Source organism: Argopecten irradians, chromosome 16 (genome assembly GCF_041381155.1).
Source record: "Argopecten irradians isolate NY chromosome 16, Ai_NY, whole genome shotgun sequence".
In the NCBI taxonomy this organism is placed as follows: domain Eukaryota; kingdom Metazoa; phylum Mollusca; class Bivalvia; order Pectinida; family Pectinidae; genus Argopecten; species Argopecten irradians.
In genome coordinates, this window is record NC_091149.1 from 21,790,982 (window position 1) to 21,816,913 (window position 25,932).

Genomic DNA, 25,932 nt, shown 5'->3' on the forward strand with positions numbered 1-25,932 from the left:
GACAGGTTATTTCAGCTATCTACACAGGTATTATACAACGGGGAGAATGAAAGAAGTACATTTTTATATTTCGCAATGCATCACAAATGTAGTATAAGGGAGACAACTCGTAATTTTGTAATATTGACTTTAATGTATAATGCGTCTTTGGCTTTACCTCAGATGATAGCACTTCCATAGATAAAACTTTTCTCTAAGTGAGTTTGCAACTATTGATGCCTATTTCACTAAGCGACATCGTCAGTTTATAATTCTTTATTATATTGTAAATATTTATATTTTTTTATGTCGAAGACGAGTCTCTGACATAGATTAAGTGTCATCGATTTGACATACAAACTATTATTAGTATTAATTAATATTTCGTAAAGAAATATGTCAGCATACGTTCCTATATTACGCCTCTCATTGACAAACCAGTCGTTCCAGTCACATCATGATAAGCAATGTATTGACCGTGTAAATAACAGACGTGTTGGAAACACTATCATTACAAAAAAGGAAAATAACATCACTTCAATATATAGTTGTTTACTTAGTAAATATCGTTCACCTAAGACAAAGAAGCCAGCACACACCAATGCTGGCGAACCTCGAGCCAAGACAATCTGATGCGAGATAGGAGTAGACTAAATCATCCGCTTTTAAATTGTATCGCTCAGTGTCTTCGCTCATATATTCTAAAACTAGTGTGGACCATCATAGTGGTTGCGAGTTGTTGGTTATTGTATTTTGTATTTGTCCAATTAACATCTATGATCATCTATTGACGAAATCCCACGCTTTATGTGGGTATCTGTATATTCTCGTAGACTGCGGTATGTTTGTTCTGGATCAAGGAAAGACCAACTGAGAAGATCGCCTTCTTCGCATGCAATTGGGGCAGCAGGTACAATTCTAGAACCGTTGTATGCTGACCATGTTCTCATCAATATACTAGGTGTAAAAGAGATGTTTTGGATACAGTGTATATATGTTTGTTACCAGCCGTTCTGGTCGTGAAGTATGCAACTGTTTATTTGTAGAAGATTATCACCTGGTACATCTAGTACTGGCGCTAATTATCAAAAACACACCCTTACTAATGAATCATTTAGGACTGCTTCGGATCCTGTGAACACTATCTCAACATCGTGAGACAGACAGATGTAATAGATAAAGACTGAGCTGTAGAAATATTGCTATTCATATGCACATATATATCTGTTTGTTGTTATATTGAGACAAGCATATAATTTATTTACAAAGAACCTTTTTATTATGTAGATATCCTGCACTTAATAATTCACTTTTAACCACGTTCTGTTGATCATAGATCAATAGAAATAAAAAGTATAGTGAATTTGTATTTATGTATGTTGTAAAACCCGTAACAAGCGGTGGTAGTTCTTGTTTGTGTTGTAGTAGAGGACGGTATGATCCTCTTGTAATACTGGATCGTTTGTCGATTTACTTGTGCTACCTCACTGAACCATGCTGCTAGGTTCATCAACTAGTACATCCAACCCGGTCTCTATATATGTCGAGAAGAAGGAAACTAGTCTTTCCATTCATTTTTATAATATACTGAAATATTGTAACATCTTACATTCGTCGGCTTGACCATCACCTCCCCTTCATTGATTAACATCATTATACCTACAGCGATGTATACTGAATAGCGGTTGTCTGTCTGTAGCCACAGTAGACCGACTACTCCTCCTTAAAATCAGAGAGAGAGAGAGAGAGAGAGAGAGAGAGAGAGAGAGAGAGAGAGAGAGAGAGAGAGAGAGAGAGAGAGAGAGAGAGAGAGGGATTTCAACAAACCTTAGTGGCAATAACACAGAATTTAGATGTGAATAATTTATAATGGAACAAACCACCACCATTTCATGTGTTATGCCCCTTTGTTAAAAATCGATTTAATGAAAACCTCTCCTTTTAGTTACATAAAATTTGGTAATGATGGACGACAACCTTAAACATGCGTCTACGTTAATAACCTACATGTATTACCTACTTATTTACCACTCTACATATCAACTTCGGTTTTACCTCTCCGTTCTCGACAAAACATATTTCAATTCATCATAAATATGGGTATGTTTGTTAATTTGTATGCATTTGGGATTGCATTCGAACGTGACTTCGTTGCGGTTGAGACGATTTTAAAGCAAAAAAACTGTTAAGTAATTTATATCTCAGAACGTAGAATGTGTATTGAATTCTCAGATGATTCTATTCTCGACGAAAATAATAATCCATGCATGGTTTCACCGATGGTTTTCTTATACAGTCATCGTGTAGATTCACTATGATAGGGACATTTTCTCATTTTTCAGAATGATTTAAAACAATGTTCTGTTTATTTTGTCTATCACTAAGGATTTTTTCATCATTTTTCACTACAGTTATTTTTAAAAGTATCCTGTTTGTTCCGTCTTTCACCAATGGATTCTAAAAATGCTCCAGATCTGTTTGTTGGATCTATCACTAAGATATATTTTATCATTTTCCAGTTTTTATTTTTAAATGTTCTGTTGGGTTACTTAGGAATATTCTATCATTTTCAGTTTTATTATTGAAATTACTTTTTGAGTATTACCAAGAAATGGTTAATGGTTTTTTTACATTTTCTTTTTCAAAATAGTTTGCTTCTTGGGTCTATCACTAAGAAATACTTTTTTCAATGTTACATTTTTAAAATGTTCTGTTTATTGGGCCCAAAAATAAGCCACATTTTATCATTTGACAGGTTTTTCAAAAATGTTTGTTGGACCTATCATAAAGATATATTTTTTATTCAGCAGAGCCAATTTTTACACATATGCTATTTGTAGAATTATCAACAAGACATATTTTATCATTGTATCATAGTAAATATTTCAAATGTTTGGTTTTTTAGGTCTATCATCTAGTCACAGCCAGTGTTGGGGTTTGGTAAATATAAAATAAAGAAAATGCTTTTCTCTTACCCCGCACAGGAATATCCGCAATTTTACCAGTGTGATATTTTTCTATCTCATCTTAGGGGAAATACAAGCTACACGAAATTTTTGCACGTGCTCCCACAATGTAAGAGAAAAAGAGCATTCAACCTCTCTCTTTGGGGTGAGACAGGATATATCAACCTTCAGGATAAGATCCTTAAGCTGTCAAACTCGAGGATATGCCGAGACGTCGCGCACACTGTTCGGTCACTTTTATGTAATGTCATTGAATGTAAAAGACGTCATTATTTAATAACGTGACGAGCACAATTGACGTCATTTCCGATATTCGGAAAACCTGCAAGACAAAGAAAAAACGCAATTTTTCGAATACTTTTTTGAATTCTTAGTAGAGATTTCGCACACGTATATTTGAGCAAAAACGTATTTTTTTATTCTGAATAGAAAACATAATTCCTAATATAAAGTCATTTTTCAAAGTCGTGAACTTGCGTGACAGAGCAACAATCTAAAAATTTCATTTTGTATCATTTCTGCAAGACAATGGTTTACCATTTGTTCGATAAAAAGTAGAACGACGTCGCAGTGTATATTTTCTGATATGTTATTAAAATAGAAGAAAAAATGTATTTTTATATTAACCATCCATGTCTCTATGTCATTAATTAGTACCGTTTTGTACTGTGTGTATTTGTAGTTTTTCACTTTTTTATGTTTTCTCTTCGAAACTGTCGATCGGCAAGTCTACAAACAAAGTCCACCATTTTGAAGTATGACGTCACAATTCATTATAACGAAATGACGTCATGATAGTGATTTTTCGGGGAATCTCTGTATCAAATTTTACCGCCATGTGGTGTTCAGTGTGACCATAGTGACACTTCGACTGAAACTTATACAGATGCATGTTACATCTGTCGCGCCAAAAAAAATTTCTCAACAAAACGAAGAAAAATATTGAAGACATTTTGATAAAAATCCTCCCGTTATTCAATAAATATATCTTTTCCGTTTTTCAATTAAAAAAATAGTATTGCGCTTATATTATTTTACTGTTCATCGCTTTTTCCAATGAAATTCCGGCGTGACGTAAAAGTGACCGAACATTGTGCGTTATGTCCGAGTGTTTGACAACTGAAGAATCTTATGCCTAGTGTTAAGATTCTCCTGTATCACCCCATATAGGGTGACATATTATATTAATGTTTTGTGTTTGTAGTTTTAGAGATAACTTAACACAATCATTCTGGAACAAATACGAGATATCATGCTTGCCACTATATTTAAATATGGGTTCTTTCACATTCAATTTCGTACATATCCATCTATAATGGTATGCATGTTCATATTAAACAAAGTACAAATATGTTCATAGGGGGTTATTAAACAAAGTAAAAAATAATGTGGCGTCTCTTCAAATTGTACGTATACAAAATAATTATGGTTAAACATAAAAAACAACATAATAAAATGTATGATTAATTAATACAGCAGTCGTTTGTTCCCAGTTAATCGATATGCGCCAAGTCATCCATACCTATGAAATAAACACATAGGCATATTAGGTGTATTGATAGAGTGTAAGGCAATAAAAAAGACTGTATTTTTTCAACATGAAAGTTCCCCCACTTAATAAAGTATTTAGTAAACTATTTGCGTGGTTTAAGTCACAGAGGACACTTAGAGTCTGATGCCACGTGGTGGATGTGTGAAAGGCCACTGGAGTGTGACAGCAAAACACCAGGATTTCCCATTGGAACTAAACATGTTTTAATCATACGTTGAAGCATCGGGCACCGGATATAACACATTATACTTTACCGGGAAGCAGAGTGAATAGCCTAACGCAGTACAGAAAAGTTATTGCATCCATGCACTACTTGGTAGGTAGGTGGCAATCATCCACCATGTGAGATTGTCTGTGAGACAACCGTTTGTCTGTGGCAGTGGACCATCAGCTTGGTAACCAGAGAGGATACTGTAATTAACAACACAGTATTGACGACGAGTTAATCTTCGATCCGTAAAACATAACGCCGTATTCAAAGGGAATGAAACGATTTCCAGCACTAAGCAGAAAAAAGGATAACATGTCCATGGACAAAAAACTTATATATAGTTTTACAGTGCATTATTGATATTTATTTTCCCAGAACAGGACAGATATTTATATTGCCATTTATCTAGTAATATCGACGCAAAGTTTTGACGTCAGACGGAAGTTCATTGTCATTGCTAACAATATTCAAATAAAACTTTATTCAAAGGATTTGATAGATTTTAACGACTTTGCATGCATTCACATGGAAATTCATTGTCACTGCTGACAATATTTTAATAAATACTTCAAAGGATTTGATATATTTTAACGACTTAGCGTGTATTCATATGGAATGATATACTAGTTGTTTATAGCAAACACTTCTTCCATTGTATCTAACTATTTAGCTCATTTGTTGTGGAGATTATTGACAAGTGCGTTCTAAGTGTATCAAGTATCCAAATTAGTTATTGTAACTAAGTTTTAATTTCGTAGTTTTGGAAATCAATATTGGGATATCATTTGCATAAAAAAGAACTTACCTAGAAAAATTGGATTAGAGAGAAACAAACCGATGGATATTGTATTGCCAATAACGGTGACTTGTGATTTTGGCCAGCTAAAACAGGACAGGAACTAGCGAAGGGTGATTTCTCCGCTGTGGGATATCCATTGACTCATTCGACTCTGATAATATTCGGATGTAATACACAGTCTTAGCCATACAGTTGGTGGGGTTTAATATTCGACTTCAAAACGAAGGAAAATGCTTCAGTTTTATAGACTATGACAGTTGGGGATTATAAACATGAAAGAAATGAATGCAAAACTCTTTCATAGTGACTGAACTAATGGATGTTTGAAATGGATCATTAGTTTAACCAATTGGCTTTATATGGACTCGACCTTGACCGTTCAGTGAGTGCAGAAATCAGTTCAGCATCTCATGAAGATTGTTTGAAACATTGATTGGAAGAACATACGAATAAACTCTTTCATAATTCTACATTTACTTAATTATTACTAATTCACTAAATTTGCATCCTTATTGGGTGAGTCATTATTGAAAGCCTTTTGTAAAGATGAGCATAGGTAATAGAGGGTATGATTATAATGATAGTAGATTTATAATTTGAAATTCTATGTCATACCGACACGAACAGTCCTATTTATAACATTGAAGTGACTTTTTCTTCTCATTTCGCTGTGATTTCATAGGAGCTGATGAGAAAACAACTTGTACAAAGTCATTGCCTTTTAATAATTCATCGATTACCTGTGGCGTAGACTTACCGAAAGAAAGCCGGGGAACTACCAAAACAACTCGTGCAGATAGCATTGTGTCATAATAACCACGTGAGCGTTAAGTTCCGTTACAGTCTCTATCAACTACATCACGACAACAAATCATCATTGTACAGGAAGATTCTATCAGGCCAACGACTTGACAGAAAACCTGTCTGTTCTTAAGCCTTTATGAAACATAGATTACATAGTATTAGTGAAGACATTTCTTAACACTCTTTTGAGTGTCAGAAATAGTTCGCTGGAAGATTTGTCTGGTACTAATTGAAAAATAGCAATTCGGGAATATTTTGGTGAAATGACAGCGAATAGCCAACGAAAGTGGTAAAAAAACAGTTATTTGGTTGCCCATAATCAAAAAAGCAACACAGTGATAAACAGACGGAAATAATCTTGACCTGGATATTGAGGCTACGATTGGCAATAATTCACTATTATCCAGGAAAGATTTTGTTACTTACGATGTCTAGCTGACCTATCTTGCCATAAGGTAAATACGATAATTATGTGTTTCTGTTAAAAGATTAAGAAATCAATCTGAACGCAATCATAGTTTGCTTTATAACAGATGTTCATGGATAGATAGGTTTGTGAAAAATGGGTTCCGAAAGTTCTAAAGTACCATCCGACGAGGAAATTGGTGTGAAATCTACGTTCAGTGAAATAACGATTCCTTACCCGGAGTTTACCTACGACGAAAAGCACGACAGACGCATAAATTATATTTGCATAAGTCCTAACCGTGACTTTTTAGTATCCGGAGGTGAGGATGGTGTAGTTCGTATCTGGGAAATCACAACAAGAAAGTGTGTGGACGTTCTCAAAGGCCATCAGGGTTACATTACATGTATATTAGCTCTTGAGGAATATGTTGTTACAGGAAGCGGTGATAAAACAATCATAAAGTGGAATTTCAATTCCGGGGACCACCTATTGACATTCGAGGGTCACAGCTGCATGATAAAAAATCTGGAAGTTCACGAAAATATGTTATTTTCATCTTCCTTCGATAAAACTGCAAAGATATTCAATTTCTCCACGGGAGAGTGTTTATACACACTTACAGGTCATACCAGACTGATAAATTCTATGTTTGTGATACCGGAAGGGGAAATGGTAATTACCGGGTCCGGCGATGGGACGGTCCGTGCCTGGAACTTCGCTACGGGGGAGACAAAACTAGAGTTCACCGCTAATTCCTCCCCGATTCTGTGTGTTAAGATCGACATGGAGAAACGACTGCTGTACACTGGTGGGGATGACGCAACCATCCGACAATGGGAACTGGACACGGGCGCCCATAAAGCTCGTTTATTTGGTCATCGTAGCGCCGTACTTTGCCTATGTGTAAGTAAAATAAAATGCATATTACTGTTAAGCCAGTTATTTTTGCGGATCAACATTTCAGCAGATCAACATTCCGTGGGTCAACATTTCCGCGGGTCAAGATTTTAGTTAAATGAAATAAAAACGAGAAACGATAAATTTTATCGTTATTCATTTTTCGTGAATTTTCTTTTGAGAGTATAAATGTTTTTACCATTTATTTAATGTTTAGCGAATCAAATTTTTGGCGATCATATAAATACCACGGAACGAAATCGCGAAAATATCACCCTGCGAAAATAAGTGGCTAAATGATATGTGATTAGATAAATCATCTGTTAAGTCCAACCACCTTTTCGAAACCAAAGATAACACTTAACTATGATAATATAAAGAATGTTTATAGTGACGGCCTCAGATGGGGTTAAAATACTAAACAAATACAAGTCCAAGTACAATCTATGTTAATTAACAGTGAAGATTTATTTCGATAGTTTGATGTTTTATTCAACTAATGGGTGGTAATGGTAATTTGGACGAAGGCGGCGGGAAACATAAAACAACCCGCGTTATGAAATATGTATATTTATTTGAGTTACATTGTTCGGAAGGTGATGCTAAGTGAAGTATTAATGATAAGCTTATACCTTTTACAACCCTATACAATAACTTATTTCACATTTTACATTTCGTTTGTTGTTTTTTGTTGTTGTTTTTTTTTTTCATTTAAAAAAAAATAAAAGTCGTTTCGGAAAGCAAGTTGGACTTTTAATTGATTCAATTTACATTATCAAATACTTGTATATATATATATTACGTCAATGTAAACGGGAGATATTAGTACAAATTTATATTAATACAAAAAAAGTATTTAATACTGCAAAATAAAAACTTGCGAGAGTCATACTGGGTTCTGCTTTCAATAGGCATAGCTTCATTGCCTTATAAATTGTATATTTACATTTGAATAATCATTCAAACATATCGTAGGTGTTGATCTTGGCCTTGTAGAACATTTTAATGTACGAAGAGATCTATATTATCTAATTTGTACAGCATAGCAAACTAGGTCTGACATTGATCGATCTTGGCCTATTGATATTGATACCTTTCTATGGAGCCCTCTTTGACTATGGAAGGACATGTAGAAACATCATCTGCTCCCCTGGTATACATGCACTATTTATTTAACGTAATACCAAATTTTAAAAAATGAGGACAAATATGCATGCGATCTTTTTTTATCCCCTGGGGCACAATTCGTCCCATTCATTTGCAACATGAAACGTAATTAATATTTACAGACTGATGGTATAGAGTTAAGGTAACGGCATATTAATAAAACACACTAACTGTTTGAATTGGTATTTCCTGGTTCGTGCCACATTACAATATTGATTCCTTTCGATTCAAAATATATTTTATTGTCATTTATGTACAATTCTTTGTTTTATTTTTTGTTAGGCTCAAAATCAAAATGTAATAAAAAAAAATCATAGTATATTCTTAACATGAAGTGTCCTGACAACGGAGGATATTCCTTCAACACACAACCATATATACTGTTCATACTTTAAAATATTTTTTACACTTTCAGTTATAATACAATTTGACATTTAATTTTATACACAAATATACATATATCTCTCAGCTACAGGAAGATTCTGGCAAAGTCTAATAGCTGATGAGATGTGCCTAACCTAACCTATCGCGCTCATCCTCTTGTAGCGAGAGGTTACTAGATTTATTCTGAGACAAAGTATATATACGTAGTGATCGATAATTCTATTGCAATTTAGAGGTATTAGATTTGTCATATTTCTCTCACGCGTACAATATACTGCACACATTGAAATATTATATTTTCTCTATTTCCGATATTGGTTCTCTTTAAATATGTTTATATATGTTCAATTGGAACAGACACAAGTTATACCATCATAGTAATGTCTTCTCCACAATGGTATGCAATTTATGCAATTATGCAATTTACATGCGCTCAGATATCTGTCATTTATACCCCGTCACGGAGCCGCGGTGCCCGGATGGTTATGATGTCCCAACACATTAACACAAGTCCTCCACCTCTGGGTCGCGAGTTGGAATCCCTTGTGGGGCAGTTACCGGGTACTGAATGCTGGGCGGTGGTTTTTCTCTGGGTACTCAGGTTTTCCTTCACTATCAAACGTGGTTCGTCCTTAAATGACGCTGGCTGTTAATTGGAAGTAAAATCAAACTAAGTTAACAATAAGTTATACCAATCCTTTTCTTTACAAGTTTAATACAAGTATATGAACAAATACCTGCTAACAACTCGTACCCATGTTTCCCATCCATTTATTTTCTAGTAAGTGATTTCGAAACTAACATCGGGCACTTGGTTACTACTCAATGTAGATCGGTGGTTTTTGGGGGTTCTCCGCCTTGCATTTGTTTTCTGTATCTGGTACGTTGTTTAATCAACATGATCGCTGGAAGACAAAACATAAAATAGTTAATGAAAATGATAACTGTCTCTTGAAACAAATATTTAAACAATAGGTCAAATGTAAGATAATTAAAAAGCAACAAATAAATAACATGCGCACGAGTTGATAAAATGTTAAATTGTTTAAATGTAAACTTTGATACTGTCATTAGATATGCTGTAGTTAAACAACTTTTTTTCGAGAATAAAAAGATAGATCATGAATTCAAAATTGATAATTTAGAATTAAGTTACGACGCCAAATACGATAAAGTTATGAAAATTTAAAACTTCATCCATTTGCTCTGATTTGCTCTAAGTCGCACATATGCCAATATAGATAACAACTCGGTTATAAAACGTGAGAGAAATTAGTAGACATGGTAATTGTAATCGCATAACGAAAAGGATCGCGAGATTGTGTTTTTTTATTAGTGATACAGAACATAAGTAGTAATATTGACATTGAAACATAAAACTGAATATTCCTCCGTCTAAATGTGGTTAAACAGATTAATTCCTGAGATATTGATTATGATAACTTCATCATCAATTTGTGTAAAAAAAAACGTATATGTAGTATGTCTTCTAAGCCGCGATTATCAGCGAAAAGTAACATGTGTAGAATCATTTCAAGGGCTTAAATATATGAACAATTTTTTTTATTTCAAATATTACTTAGTTTCTGTATCATTATGTTCAGGTGATTCATTGCATTCAGTACAAACCTTTCAAGTTATATCATTCACGTTTGTTCGGCTTAAATTGATAGAAAGTTTAGTACACTTTGTAAATATGTGTATCTCTAACAAGATTTTAACAGAGAAACAAAATGTGTTTATTTTGTTTCGTTTTTTTAATAATGATTGATTACTTTTCATCAAATACCCAGTAGTCTATTTTTTCATCTTAACTCGAACTTGAGAAAATGTAATTCTTAGGGGAATAAATCTTTAAAATCGCCCCCTCGGATGAATACCCGAACAGCAATATCACGTGATGAATTAAGCATGACCATTTATAGTCAGCCTTGTAGTAATTGAATGTGCTGTCATGCGAGTCATTACAATTGTTTCACTTAAAGATCTGACAAGTTGATATAGCGTTGAATGCTTTGACAAGGCGAGTGACGAAGAGACAATGACAACAAAAAATTATTCTTTTACCAATTATAGGCGAAATTTTGAAAGTAGGCCCATGAATTACATACCTCTACGGATGATATCGAATATTCATGGAACATAAACTAAATAACACGAGCCCGACAAAGGTGAAAATTCATTATTAACAGACGTGTTTTTAAACCATATACATGTAATACCTTTCATGCCTTAAGTTTTCCATATTGGTCTAATCCATTATATGTTACATTTCTATAAACGTTGGTATTACGCTAATTACGAGAACGGCGTTTAAGCGTGAAACGTTTACTCAAGCAAATCACACACACACAAAAAACACTCGCGAAAATTTCCATATTTACAGTATATGTAAATATAAAGCTGAATCTATTCATTTCAAACACAATGGGTCTGTGTGGCTGAAGTTACTGCATTTCCATCTACGACAAATTAAAGTTGATATATATTATCTGCGGTACTAGTAAAGAAAATAACACGGTGCCATACACAATTCTACATTTTTCCTATAAGTCAACTCTTTGCTAGTTGGTTAAAGCTGGATTCAGTAATTTTATAGACAATAAATTCTGGGTTTTGAAACCGAATGATAATATTACAATGATATTTCATAAATTTATAGCACATGTTTATATAAAGGAGTTTAAAATTAATTTAATATACTAAACGTCTTATGCACACCAAAACAGTATCTGAAAGAATATCGTATGTTTCGTGTGTATATGTCTGTATATTTATTACATGTTTTGTTTTTATATGAAAACTTACTTCTATAAGGTATGTATATAAATTATAGGGATACACCAAGAGAAACAATTCACGTGATGAATTAATGATAACTCTGCTTCGGTTCTTGATTTCACCAGCTGTGTCTGTACCGACTGACACGACGTTTCCACTGTGTTTTGTACCGTACTAATGAATATACTGCGATATAAGATATGTCCACACGATATTCATCAATGTACCCAAACTTAATGACATATCTGTCATAATATCATAGACCCATCCACTCTCTCCCTCAACGCAGATAGGGAATATACTTTAATCAGCTTGTACTATCCAACTCCATCTAAACTACTAGATCAATTTTAAGGGAACTTACCAGTTTGGTTTTGGTTTGATTAGTTTAATGTCCTATTAACAGCCAGGGTCATTTAAGGACGTGCAAGGTTTGTTGGTGGAGGAAAGCCGGAGTATCCGGAGAAAAACCACCGACCAGCGGTCAGTACCTTGCAACTACCCAGCATGGGATTCAAACTTGCGACCCAGCGGTGCAAGGCATGTGGTAATATGTCGGTACATCTTAACCACTCGGCCACCGCGGCCCCTAGTTCCTGAACATGACAGATGTACGTGCACTATTTTTGATTTTTTTTTATTATATCCTCTTGTCAAACGTATTGGTAAAAATGATCTGTATGTGAATCAGATTGTAGAAGCCAATGTGTACTTATTTTAATCATTTGATTACGTTGCATGCTACGTTATTACCGTTTTCTGTTTCAATAAACAGATATGTAAATGAACTCATTACGGATTGCCGACATCAATTTGGAACCTATAGTAATGTCATGCAGATAATATTAATGAAGCCTTTCAGCCGTTGTATGTGTATACCTGGGTATTAGGTTTAATTATCTGTAACATTGTACTGTGTTGCTAATCAATTATTAATGTCATCATCAGTTATGTTCAACGTTGACCCAGAAAATAACTCATCTACATCCAACTATGTATGTTCCGTCCAATGATTTTCTCTTTAAGCTCCATTTTGTCCATGGCTTTGTCGTGCATGAATCAATGCAGGACATTTCTGTTATTATTTTATTTTTGAAGAGGTGTTCTTAACCGCGGAAAGGGAAGCTACTCCCATAATTCTTAAGGATATCAACGCTAGGTGTAATAATGAATATGATTTTTTTTCACTTAATTAGTTGAATGATAATTAAGTACTATAGACACATCACGTTTTATACAAATCTGCCAAGCCTTCAGAGGCGTCAAAATTCCACCTTCTGTCTCCATTGCATGCTGACAATACACGACTTAAGTGGCAATTTTTCGACCTCTCTTTTTAAATTCCAAATGTTTTATTGACAATAAATATTAAATGCCAATAGGATTGGACGTCAGGTATAGCTTCTTCCTGACTTTCTTCTTTGATATTTCCTTTGTCTTACTTGTGTCCTTAGCTCGAGTGTTTTCCTCTGCGAGGAAGCCTCCGTGTTCTTTCTTCTGGTCGAGATAGATCATTGTCATCCTCAATACTCCAAGGGTTCCTATCATTTACGATCTCTACAGCCCTGGACTATCTCATGAAAACACATAGACCAATCACAAGCATGAATAATTTTTTTATCCTTTGAAAACTGCAGAGAGAACGACGACCAACTTCAAATCACATAGTCAACCGCAGTGTACCGTTATATGGCTCTTTTGATGTACATCAAATGGCTAATTTATCTGTTCTGTTCTTTTGCCTCCAGGTTTACTATAAGAATGTCCAGGGATGTAGAGATCGTAAGTGATGTGAACCCCTGGACTATAGAGATTGGACCATTGCTAGCATATAAACTTAATGTTTCTGCTTAACACTCGGCATAAAGGAAGTAGCAGACTTACTTGTTGTCACCATAAGGTGACCGGATGGGGTGGGCTTCGGTGGCATGCTTTAGTGGCATGGCACTATAAAAAGGGCAATGGTCTCACTATAACAAAGAGACACACAAAAATATCGCAGCCTCAAAAAACATACAGACATACATGTACACATACCACAGCCTCCAAAACATACAGACATACATGTACACAAACCACAGCCTCCAAAACATACAGACATACACATACCACAGCCTCCCAAAACATACAGACATACACATACCACAGCCTCCAAAAACATATAGACATACACAAACCACAGCCTCCCAAACATACAGATATAAACATACCACAGCCTCCCAAAACATACAGATATACACATACCACAGCCTTCAAAACATACAGATATACACATACCACAGCCACCCAAAACATTCAGACATACACATACCACAACCTCCCAAAACATTCAGACATACACATACCACAGCCTCCTAAACATACAGACATACACATACCACAGCCTCCAAAACATACAGATATACACATCCCACAGCCTCCAAAAACCTACAGATATACACATATGACAGCCTTCAAATTATACAGACATACATATACCACAGCCTCAAAAACATACAGATATACATATACCACAGCCTCCAAAACATACAGATATACATATACCACAGCCTCCAAAACATACAGATATACACATACCACAGCCTCCAAAACATACAGATATACACATACCACAGCCTCCCAAAACATACAGATATACACATACCACAGCCTCCAAAACATACAGACATACACATACCACAGCCTCCAAAACATACCGATATACATATACCACCGCGTCCAAAACATACAGATATACACATCCCACAGCTTCCAAATCATACAGACATACTCATACCACAGCCTCTAAATTATACAGACATACATATACCACAGCCTCCAAAACATACATATATACACATACCACACCTCCAAAACGTACAAAAATACACATACCATAGACTCCAAAACATACCGATATACATATACCACAGCCTCCCAAAACATTCAGATATACACCTACCACAGCCTCCAAAACATACAGACATACACATATCACAGCCTCCCAAAACATAGACATTCACATACCACAGCCTCCAAAACATACAGCCATTCACATACCACAGCCTCCAAAACATACAGACATACACATACCACAGCCTCCAAAACATACAGACATACACATACCACAGCCTCCAAAACATACCGATATACATATACCACCGCCTCCAAAACATACAGATATACACATACCACAGCCTCCAAAACATACAGACATACACATACACAGCCTCCAAAACATAGACATCACATACCACAGCCTCCAAAACATACAGCATCACATACCACAGCCTCCAAAACATACCGATATACATATACCACAGCTCCAAAACATTCAGATATACACATACCACAGCCTCCAAAACATACAGACATACACATACACAGCCTCCAAAAATAGACATTACACATACCACAGCCTCCAAACATACAGCCATTCACATACCACAGCCTCCAAAACATACAGACATACACATACCACAGCCTCCAAAACATACAGACATACACATACCACAGCCTCCAAAACATACCGATATACATATACCACCGCGTCCAAAACATACCGATATACACATACCACAGCCTCCAAAACATACAGACATACACATATCACAGCCTCCCAAAACATAGACATTCACATACCACAGCCTCCAAAACATACAGCCATTCACATACCACAGCCTCCAAAACATACAGACATACACATACCACAGCCTCCAAAACATACAGACATACACATACCACAGCCTCCAAAACATGCAGATATACACATACCACAGCCTCCCGAAACATACAGATATACACATACCACAGCCTCCATACAGATATACACATACCACAGCCTCCAAAACATACAGATATACACATACCACAGCCTCCCGAAACATACAGATATACACATACCACAGCCTCCATACAGATATACACATACCACAGCCTCCAAAACATACAGATATACATATACCACAGCCTCCAAAACTTGCAGACATACACATACCACAGCCTCCCAAAACCTACAGACATTCGCACAACACAATAGTTTGTATACAGAGAGACCGTTCTTGAATAACCCGGTGTATGGATATATGGCCCTAACAAACCAAGTAATGTTTTAAATTGTGTACTTTCAGCTTCACACAAACAAAAATGTCATATTCTCAGGGAGTTCCGACAGAATGGTCAGGAAATGGTCAACACAAAGCAAGAAAGGTCGGATGTCGTCCGGTGATCTGGAACATGGGTCAATAGGTGCCCTTGTTATGCACGACTTATCGAAATTGGGGGAATACAGTATGTATCATTTATTTATCACCAAATGATTATATAACAGAAAACGTTCAGAATTTCTGTATATTGTATTACTAAACGTTCATATTACAGGAAAAAAACCTGACAAGCTTTCATTGTACGTACGTGATTTATCTTTATTTTGTTACATTGCGAATCATACTGCAGAACATTCCGTTTATTGTAGAGCAGGGAGACAACTCTCAATTCGATATAATGTAGGAAACTAAATATCCATTTTTCATACAACAGTCGCTATTATTCTAAATTATACAACTGTAACAATGTGAAAGTAGTGTGGCGCCAGACGGGCTCGAACCCATGACCCACGCTCTACTGACCTTAGCTAAACGGAAATTCAATCTACCGAGAAGTTAGAAGACGACCGTATTACTATTTACAATTAAAATCTCCTAGACAACAGAGAAAACTAATAAATATTTGGATCATTTTATCATATAGAAAAGAAATCAATGGTTTTTTATATTGTTTCAGAATATATTTCAGCTGTTTAGGCAAATGCCGACATTTATTTTGAAATGGGATACATAAATTGGCATAAATTGTTAAATAATGTATTATTGGGATTTAGCCATCGTCATCAAATAGATATTATATTTTTCTAACGTGTGAGTTCTGTAAAGCAGACAATTATTAGCTTTTAAAATACTGGACAAATACTCATCAATTGTATTGGTGGAAACTGTCCATTTTGAGAAATGTATTACACAATACTGAATAGTAATTGTAATGTTGGTACCAATTACATGCGTAATGTTGTATTTCATATGATAATACACCTAACTATTTATGTGCATTGTATCGCAGAATAACGTGATCAGTGACGTAAGATTTAAGCTATATTTTTCACAGAAAAAAAAATTCGTCTTTCAGATCGTAGTGATAAATAAAGCTTATATTTTTTACAAAGCTGATCATGCATCTTCTTAGACAGCAGCGACGGCAAGAAAACATATTAAAGTTATATTTTGCATTGGCAGTTTTTGCTGGAACTACAACGGGCACCATTATATGTATAGATGCCTCAAGCATGTGTCCTACAAGAATGTATCAACCTCAGATGAAGAGCGTGCCACGTTTTCTGGTAAGTTTGTGTAAATATTATTATTGAAACGAATTTACATCAACCACATATGCCAGGAATATATTGCTGAGTTAAGACATAAATATTTTACCATTCAAGACAAACAATAGTCTTTGAAACTACAGAGTCTGCTCTGGTAATAATAAATGTGGTTACCAGTATATTGTGACCTGTTGAGGTATTCCGTCTTTGCATATTACAGAGTTAGCTCCCTTGCGGGTAGGTATCGATTGTTACGTCATTATTTTGTGAGCGCAATTAACGTCGTTTTCTCCGAAACGTATGACGTTACGCTCTTAAACACATGACGTCACAATCAATACCTACCCGCAAGTGCAGATAACTCTTTAATATGCAAATTCGGAATACTACCTATACCACAACCACGATATTCCATGGGTTACTTCAATGACACTATATTCAACCTTGATCTATCTCACAGTAAAATAACACTGAAAGCAACAGAAGACACTGGCAATTTGATCCTTTGATCGCGTCGCACGCACGCACGCGGAAATCTTTCCGTCGGCTGTTTGTGTTGTTGGGGCCTGTATAATGAACGATATCCTATCTTTTCTCTTGCAGATAGTTGACGACAGAATCTACATCGGGACATATGAAGGAGAAATCCAAGCATGGAAAGCAGATCTTGCTACAATCTCGACTATGAAAAACTAATAGTATCTTAATACAGTGAACTGCAATAAGCGATAAAAAATATCTCCATTTCTACTGAACTGTGTGTGCTCTTTCGTTCTTGGTTTCGAGCGACCTAATAATTTCGAGGGTAGCAGTCATCATGCTTTGAAGTATTGAAAGGGCGGACAGAATGATAAAGCAAAAAATGATTGTAATTGATTTAGAATAATACTGGCTAACAATTAACGAACCCTTAAAGACATGGACATTTAACTTGCTTTACATAATAATCGTGGAATAGATTGAGTGAATATTGCCTTAATTTCGAACTATATTGTTTCAAGTAACGACTAAAAAAGGGACATATTACTTTAATTTAAGATTATGTTATTATAATTTAAGATTATGTTATTATAATTTAAGATTTTATAATAATTTAGGATTATGTTATTAAAATTTAAGATTATGTTATTATAATTTAATTTCAAAAGTTACACTTATTTCTACTAGTCAGATATTTGAGGTTATTTTTTCATAGACCGAAAGAATTGTACGTCAAGTATTATGACGTCATACATACAGAACGTTTTCGCGGGATATTTTAAAAGCGGCACAGTCATTAGTTAAACTGAACTATTGGATAAAGTATCAATGCTTGAATGACCCTGGCTGTTAATAGGACGTTAAACTATTCTTAACCTAACCAAATGCAGATAGGGTATGAGTGTTTAGCAATTCGGTATTTGAATGTCGAATTATTAATAAAATGAGATGAAGTACGTTATATAAACTGCGTAGTGGAAAAGACAGATCAATTTGGAAGCTGATTATGTTTCTTTCCTAGCTATGTTTCTTACACTATATGATACATGTAAGTTGCCTCATATGTTTCAGATGATTGTAAAGATGAAGTATTGGGCCTTATTTATATTGAATATTATACAACGCACATGTGTCGTTATTAGCTGTTGAACAGTGATATCCGTGATTTTATACTTTTCTCAGACAGATTTTTTTTCTACTGAAGTATAAGATTTTACATAGACTTGTCCGAGAAATTTTGTGGTGCCAGGCCCTGTAGTAGGAGTACACTTAGTTAAGGCAGTCGTTTCCTGAATTTTAATTAAATCACTAATTGATCATACGATATCGGAGGGAATGATATGTATGTTATTTATATACATAACGTTTTACTAATAACACACCTTCCGTAGGAGATGAGCCCTGTACGGTGAATGTTTTGGTGGTTCAGACAGAACTTGAGGAGTCATTAAATGTAACCGTGTTGCTTTATAAAGAGATTTGTATTGCATCCAATCATCTATTACATCATACTATTTAGTGTCAGATATTTCACAATAAATGGAATTTTAAAAAGCGTTCTTAGTGTTAAGTGTTCATATATTTATCTATTTTTATATATATGTATGGCGCCATTGACACTGAAATATATACGAATTAAGGAAATATATATCGTCATTATTACAAATTATATTGTTCCATACTTTTCGGCATCGATATTTATAAATCGCCATGACTGATGAGAAGAGATGTAATATACTATTATTCTATTATTGTCCTTTCCAGAGGAAACTGTTCTTCTATAGTGTTTTTGACGAGGTATAGTCTTCGAATTGAAGACGAGGGGACTATATACCTCGCCATACAACACCATAGGAGAACTGTTCCGGAGGGAAAGGGCCATAATAGATTTAGTACGTCACATGACATTCATTATCACGTCATATATTTGGTCATGTGCTCATTCCCAAGGGAATATACTTTGGTATAGTTCCCGTAGTCAGGTATAGTCTCCCGTAGTCAGGTATAGTCTCCCGTAGTCAGGTATAGTCTCCCGTAGTCAAGAAGGACAGGGAACTGTCGCAAAATAGATCATGGCTGTTATCAAATCGCTTTCCTAGTAATTATCATCAAATTTTCATGTGTTTGTCTGTAAATCCATTGTGGAAGTATTGACGTGACGTCTGTATTCTAATACGACGTAACAAAATGGCGACCGGCTCATGTTGACGTTTGAATCCTTCGACATGGTTGTAATGTGATCAAATGAATATAAAATGCGTGCTCATTTCTCATAAAAATTTATTGACGTCGTCTCGAAATTGATTTTTAGCTCCCCAGGGCTCTCAATATAAAACCCTTTGGTTGATGCAAGTGCAAATGAAATGAACATTTATTTCATAACCATGTATTATGCATTCATGTTATGTACATTCATACCTATCATAATGTATATATCTACAATTGCGTTTTGCATTCAAATAAAACTGTAAAATTATCATTTGTTTTGGCTTTTAAATTAGTTATGGTATACAGTTCTTTTACAACACAAACCTACCAATTTGACTTGTAAAACAGAACAAAACAGAACTGTTTTTGGGCCTTATTCGATTGGCTTGCTGTTTTAATAAAAATAGATCAGTTAATTTCAAAACACAGTAGCCATGCATGCTACATAACCTTTATTCGCATACAAAATGTATACTTGGGACGAAATGGCTTTTTGATTGGCAGTATATTTTAAACATATGCAAGCTTTGATATGTATTAACAAAGGCCATTTGAAAACTTGTTATGACATTTTTCCACATATTTACATGTTATTCATAGATTATCACGTATCAATACATTATTGATAATCAATAGTCATTTTTACTGAGATTCAAAGAATAGGAATAGAAACTAACGTAAATATGTGTGACAGAAATGGTTTCCAAAAAGATGTAAGCGGTTTGTATGGAATCGGTTAGTCAATTGCGTTAATTGTCAAATGAATTCCGCAATTACAATTTACCAACATGTAAGCCTGTTCTAATGTTTGTTTTTTGGAAGCTGTGGTTTTATTCGTTTTTTGTCTCCTAGTAGTACTCATATACTGCAGCCCCCAGAACACCCACAGGCATACAAATACGCAAAATATCGCATACATGGGATGCCGTCCTTACATGACCATGGCTGTTGAATGGGTGTAACTCCCAGTCAATGAATTAATCAATAGATGATGCAATGAAGCAAGCATGCAAACTAGACAGCATACCACCCGGTCACATTATACTGACAATGGACAATTTATGGTGATGTTTATGCAGGACATGCAGGACCAAATAGTTATAAGTATGTTGTGCCTCGCCGAGAGAATGTTTCAGTGAGAAGGGCATGGTTACAATGACAAAGAGACACAGCCCGAATATACCGTAAAACAAACATGCATCTCCATACATTCACACACGAAACACATTGCACCAAGGAGAATGTCATTAAGCTGTCATTATGGAGCGTTAGGCATTATAAACCACCCGAACCTTAATGAATAAATTTAAGTCCTTCCTGTAAAGGGGAGAGTACTCAATTCAAGGTCAAATATTAGGCCGTTAGACGAGAAAGAGGTACGTCAGTTAGGATGAAGAAAGAAAATAGGATCCCGAATTCGCCTTTTACTATCATGCAATAGGACAACATGATCGTTAAAGGCTACTAATATCGTACTTGTACATGTATATGGGCTCTTCCTATCTTCTCTCTTGAAACCACGTCACTTGACCTTGAGTTGAGCCTCCGAGCCTCCGTGTGGAAGACTCTGGGTTCCGTTTACAGGCAGTAGCACACCATAGTCTATAAAAGTGGTAGTTTCTGCTCCTGCCTTATATTCAGTATAATGCAAAAGAGACGACTTGTTTCCCGTTGTCATTATATATGCTGTGCTAGTGTGAGATGTGCTTATTGTTGACTTCGGCGGCATGCTTCAGTGATTCTTCTTTAAAAAGGAGACGCAATGCAATATACCGCAGTCTCCAAAAACATACATGCATTCACACACGCTTTGCGTTACACACAAGTGAGACGATCACATATAAACTTAGCTTTTAGTAGGACCAAACCAAACCGATACGCTCAAACAACACGCTGACAACACTACAAGTGGATCTATCGTCTTTGTAGTTAATTACCTTCTTTATGATATCATTACTTTAACCAAATCACAATCAACATTAAGGGACAGCATCTTTTTCATTTTGACTTTGTATTAAATATATTAATCAAAGGAATACCTTTTCATTTCATTTCAAAAATGTTCTATTAAATCAAAAGATTGAATCTGGATCGGGCAGGAGGCAAAGCATTTATATGCCCTTTCCACATGATTACTTGCATTAGATTTAAAGATTCTCCACCGCTGACAAAATATTCTTTTCTCTGTCAAAAAAGGAGCAGACGAATTAGTATTTCTCTTAAGTTACAAAATTACTTATTTTACACCATTACCAACATTGAAAAGTTTCAGTTTGTATTTTTACCTTAAGATAAAAATATCAAAAATAATTGATCGCGTCCCGAGAAAATGTGGTGGCACTATGTGCTATATGGAATGAAGTAATGATTGCGCATGCACCAAAAACCAAGCTAATTATTTCATATTATTTTTTGTGTGTTAGTTAGACAGATATGCACGATTAAACACCGATTATTGTTATAATGTTCAGTATCGTTTATACTTTATTTTGGAGCAACTTGAAATAATAAACTGTAGTGGAAGATTTTCAACCTACTACTGATATATCAACTTGATATCGCATCTGGTAATAGTTCATTGCTTACATTTTCTTTCAAACCATTTGTCATACAATCACATGAAGTTTTCTTGACGCCACCAGATACAATTAATCAAATGGTCTAAATTCCAACCCTCGCAATATAGTTTCCCATGATAGATACAATATATCAAGTCAATTTTTGCTGCAAGTCTCTTTTTTAAGTGCGCTATAAAATGAAGATGATAAACATTTAAGTGTGAAATTTAAACCTATTGTTTTTATTTTTTTTTTAACGTTTTAGGGAAGGTAAAGTGATTTGAAATTTTAGCAAGAAATGGTTAAGAATAATAAATTTTGTTTCAGGACAAAAAAAATCAAGCATACTGACCCCCTATTTTTATGATGGTTTTAGAAACAGGATCTAATTTTCTTTGGATCTGCACAATTTTAGAAAAGGTTACTTACCAGAACGTTTTATGTGAAGCGTTAAATCGGTCAAAAATTATTAAAAAAAGAGTATTTTCATCTGCAAAATTTAGGGGATAGGGGTAACATATACAGCTGTTCAGAACAAAAATAATGGTTGACTGAATGATATCATTATTTTCGGTAAAAACATTGGTTTTGTCAATTTTGCGAATTCAACACTTTACAAACAATAAATTTGCAAAACCACTGGTTTAGTTTGTCGTGTGTATGCTTAAAGCAGTAAAAATTCCGGTAAAATCACAATTTACGTCAAACAGCGTTCTTTGATTCATAAAAGCTCAAAATCACGCACACCAGCATATTATTTTTATTCCATTTTTAACTTTGGTTTGAATTCCTTTTTCCAAAAATCTACATTAGAAAAAAATGACTTTTCACCAGAGCAGATCCTTAAAAAATATTTTTTGTTAAGGTTGAAACAAATCGTACATGTTACTGAACACACTAATACAGAATTATATACAACGGTATTTATGATATTATTACTTTTAAAATTTTACAATACCGGACAGCATATATCATCGTCTTTTATTTTGTAATACATTAATGAAAAAAAATATTTGGAATGAGTGACAGGAAATATTATCCATCATGATTGTTATTATAATAAGTCACATTAAATGTTAGCGAATATAGGACAGATTTGTATGCATGGTGTACTTGATTCACTTACCCTTTATATATATACTCATAAACTGTATGGGAAACAAAAAAAACTTATGCAAGAACTGTAATAAGTGTCAGTTGAAATCACTTCTGCGTCACTGCATAACCTGTCTGTCAGGTTTAGGTGTTGATGGTCGTGACAAGATAATATGTTACAAAAGTTCAGTTGGAAATGGGAAAGATGTATCGGTTTGTCGTACCAAGCGGTACCGTCCTCCGTGTCCCTGTAACAAGTAAAACTTCAGTTTTTAATACGAAATGTAGATTTATGATTTTTGTTTAAAATATAATTCCAGAAATTAGGAAACATGTAACGTAAAGTAACACAGTTTAGATGGTCAGGGAATAGTGTTCTGATTTTTTCCCTAATGAAGATGCACGTTGCATTTTTCTATAAATTTGAATTATCATTTGTTGATTAACATCAAATTTCACATGTAGAATTATTTTAAAGAAATAACTGTATATAATGTTGGAGCCTGTAGACTGTAAAACTAAATACTGTATTATTGAAATCCTTCAGCAAAATTAATGATATAATTTGGCTATTAAAATCAAATAATATATATATAATATCAAAAACACAATTTAACAAAGCATGACAATTTTTGACTCGTGCCCTATCCGAGCCTCGAACTCACGATCTACGGCACCCAATCGCCTAGCCAAACATACCTGCACCTTCTACCACCGCGCCACATCCACATACCTGGAAAAAGACGTATCTATGACGAAGTGATATGCTGACATGATCACTGTGGAAAATATGTATAAAATAAACAAACAATTTATGAATAATTAAAATGTTGCCTGCAGTGACAGAATAGCAATAGGGAATTCCCAGCAATAAATCGGTCGACTGAATTCTTTGATTAGGTTCATTACACTTACGTCCTAGTAACAGCCAAGGTCATTTAAGGATTGGATGTAGTTTGTTAAGTGCGAAATGCGTGTTTTGGGAGACTGTGTTAAATTATCGTTGTGTCCTCTTGATTAGTGGAACTCTTACCCTGTTATAGTGCTATATCACTGAGCATGCCGCCGAAGACATCAACCAACACACTCCATCTGATCACATTCTACTGACAACGGGCAAACCAGTCGTCCCACGCCATTAATGTGTTAGGATGGAGAGAAAAAAAATCAAGTTCCTAAATTGAGTCGCCTTGTACGCAGCACTTGATTACTTTCAACTGTCAAATATCGGCATTATAACTTGACAGATTGGTTGTAAAATACAAAACAATATTATTGAAAAATAATATATCACATTCACTCTTTCCACACATTGTATACAATTGACCTTAATTGACCTGAGCTATTTGTATGATGATTGGCCTAATAAGTAATCAAAGCAAACCAGAATCCAGCCAAGGTCATGTCAGGATGCTCAGCCATGTTTGCGGCGTATTGCGTGTATAAAATGCGTGGTGTGGTGCGTGTTGTGGTAGACTGCGGTATGCTCGTGTTGTTTCTGCTTGTAAAGAGGAACTTTTGCCATTTCTATAGTGTTATCATAAAGCTAATGACATATCTTTGTCACCGAGGTGTCGACGTAATGATGTCGATATAATTTAAACATATTCCAATATAAGCTTTACATTGTGTCGACCAATTATGTTCATTTGGCGAAATACCAAATCAAAGATAACTATATATAGGTAGGAAGTCGGAAACACGACTTTTAGTCGTACTATTGCTCAGATGTAAAACCGACAAATATCCGTTAATTTTGCAGATATCTTAAATAAAATATGACGCCAAGTGATTTCCAAAATGGGAATCACGTGTCATGTACATGTACACTCATAAAGATTAGTGAGGGATAGCACACGTGAAGTAGTGTCATACACTGTGATTTATAAAAATTCACGTTTGAAATATATTTCAGAAGGTCGCCATGTGAAGAATGAAGATGCCTGTACAGTATCTGCATAAAATATGTATTTCAACATGCATAATGCGCATAAAGCAATCATTTCTAGGTTAAATATTCATTATACGGATGTCAAAGGTCAAATGTATGTGTCAAAAGAATAAATCAAACATTACGATATGTGTAAAGTATAATAAAAACATATCCGTGAATATTACAATATTTGATACATATGACCATATATCTATATCAAAGTTGTATGTGCCCTAACTGGGCGAATCTTGTAACATATTTCTTCTTCAGTAATCTATGAAAATCATCAGGTTTCTATGAAGTGAGCTTTGCAAATCAATCAAAAGGACCAACAAGCATGTATAATGTCTTTTAAA

The 25,932-nt window shown here is 34.8% G+C and overlaps 1 protein-coding gene across 2 annotated transcripts; it reads left to right on the forward strand.

Annotated features, from left to right (window-relative positions):
• The first annotated feature begins 5,395 nt into the window (after positions 1-5,395).
• On the forward strand, positions 5,396-18,314 carry LOC138310589 (WD repeat-containing protein 86-like). Of its 2 annotated transcripts, none has more exons than XM_069251859.1 (4): positions 5,396-7,623; positions 16,059-16,218; positions 17,217-17,324; positions 17,910-18,314. In XM_069251859.1, the coding sequence occupies exons 1-4, from the start codon at positions 6,874-6,876 to the stop codon at positions 17,996-17,998; spliced, it is 1,107 nt and encodes a 368-aa protein (XP_069107960.1). In that variant the 5' UTR covers positions 5,396-6,873; the 3' UTR covers positions 17,999-18,314. The 2 variants fall into 2 exon arrangements, with proteins under 2 accessions (XP_069107960.1, XP_069107958.1); XM_069251857.1 differs by having other exon boundaries at positions 17,217-17,320; positions 17,906-18,314.
• The last annotated feature ends 7,618 nt before the right edge of the window (positions 18,315-25,932 follow it).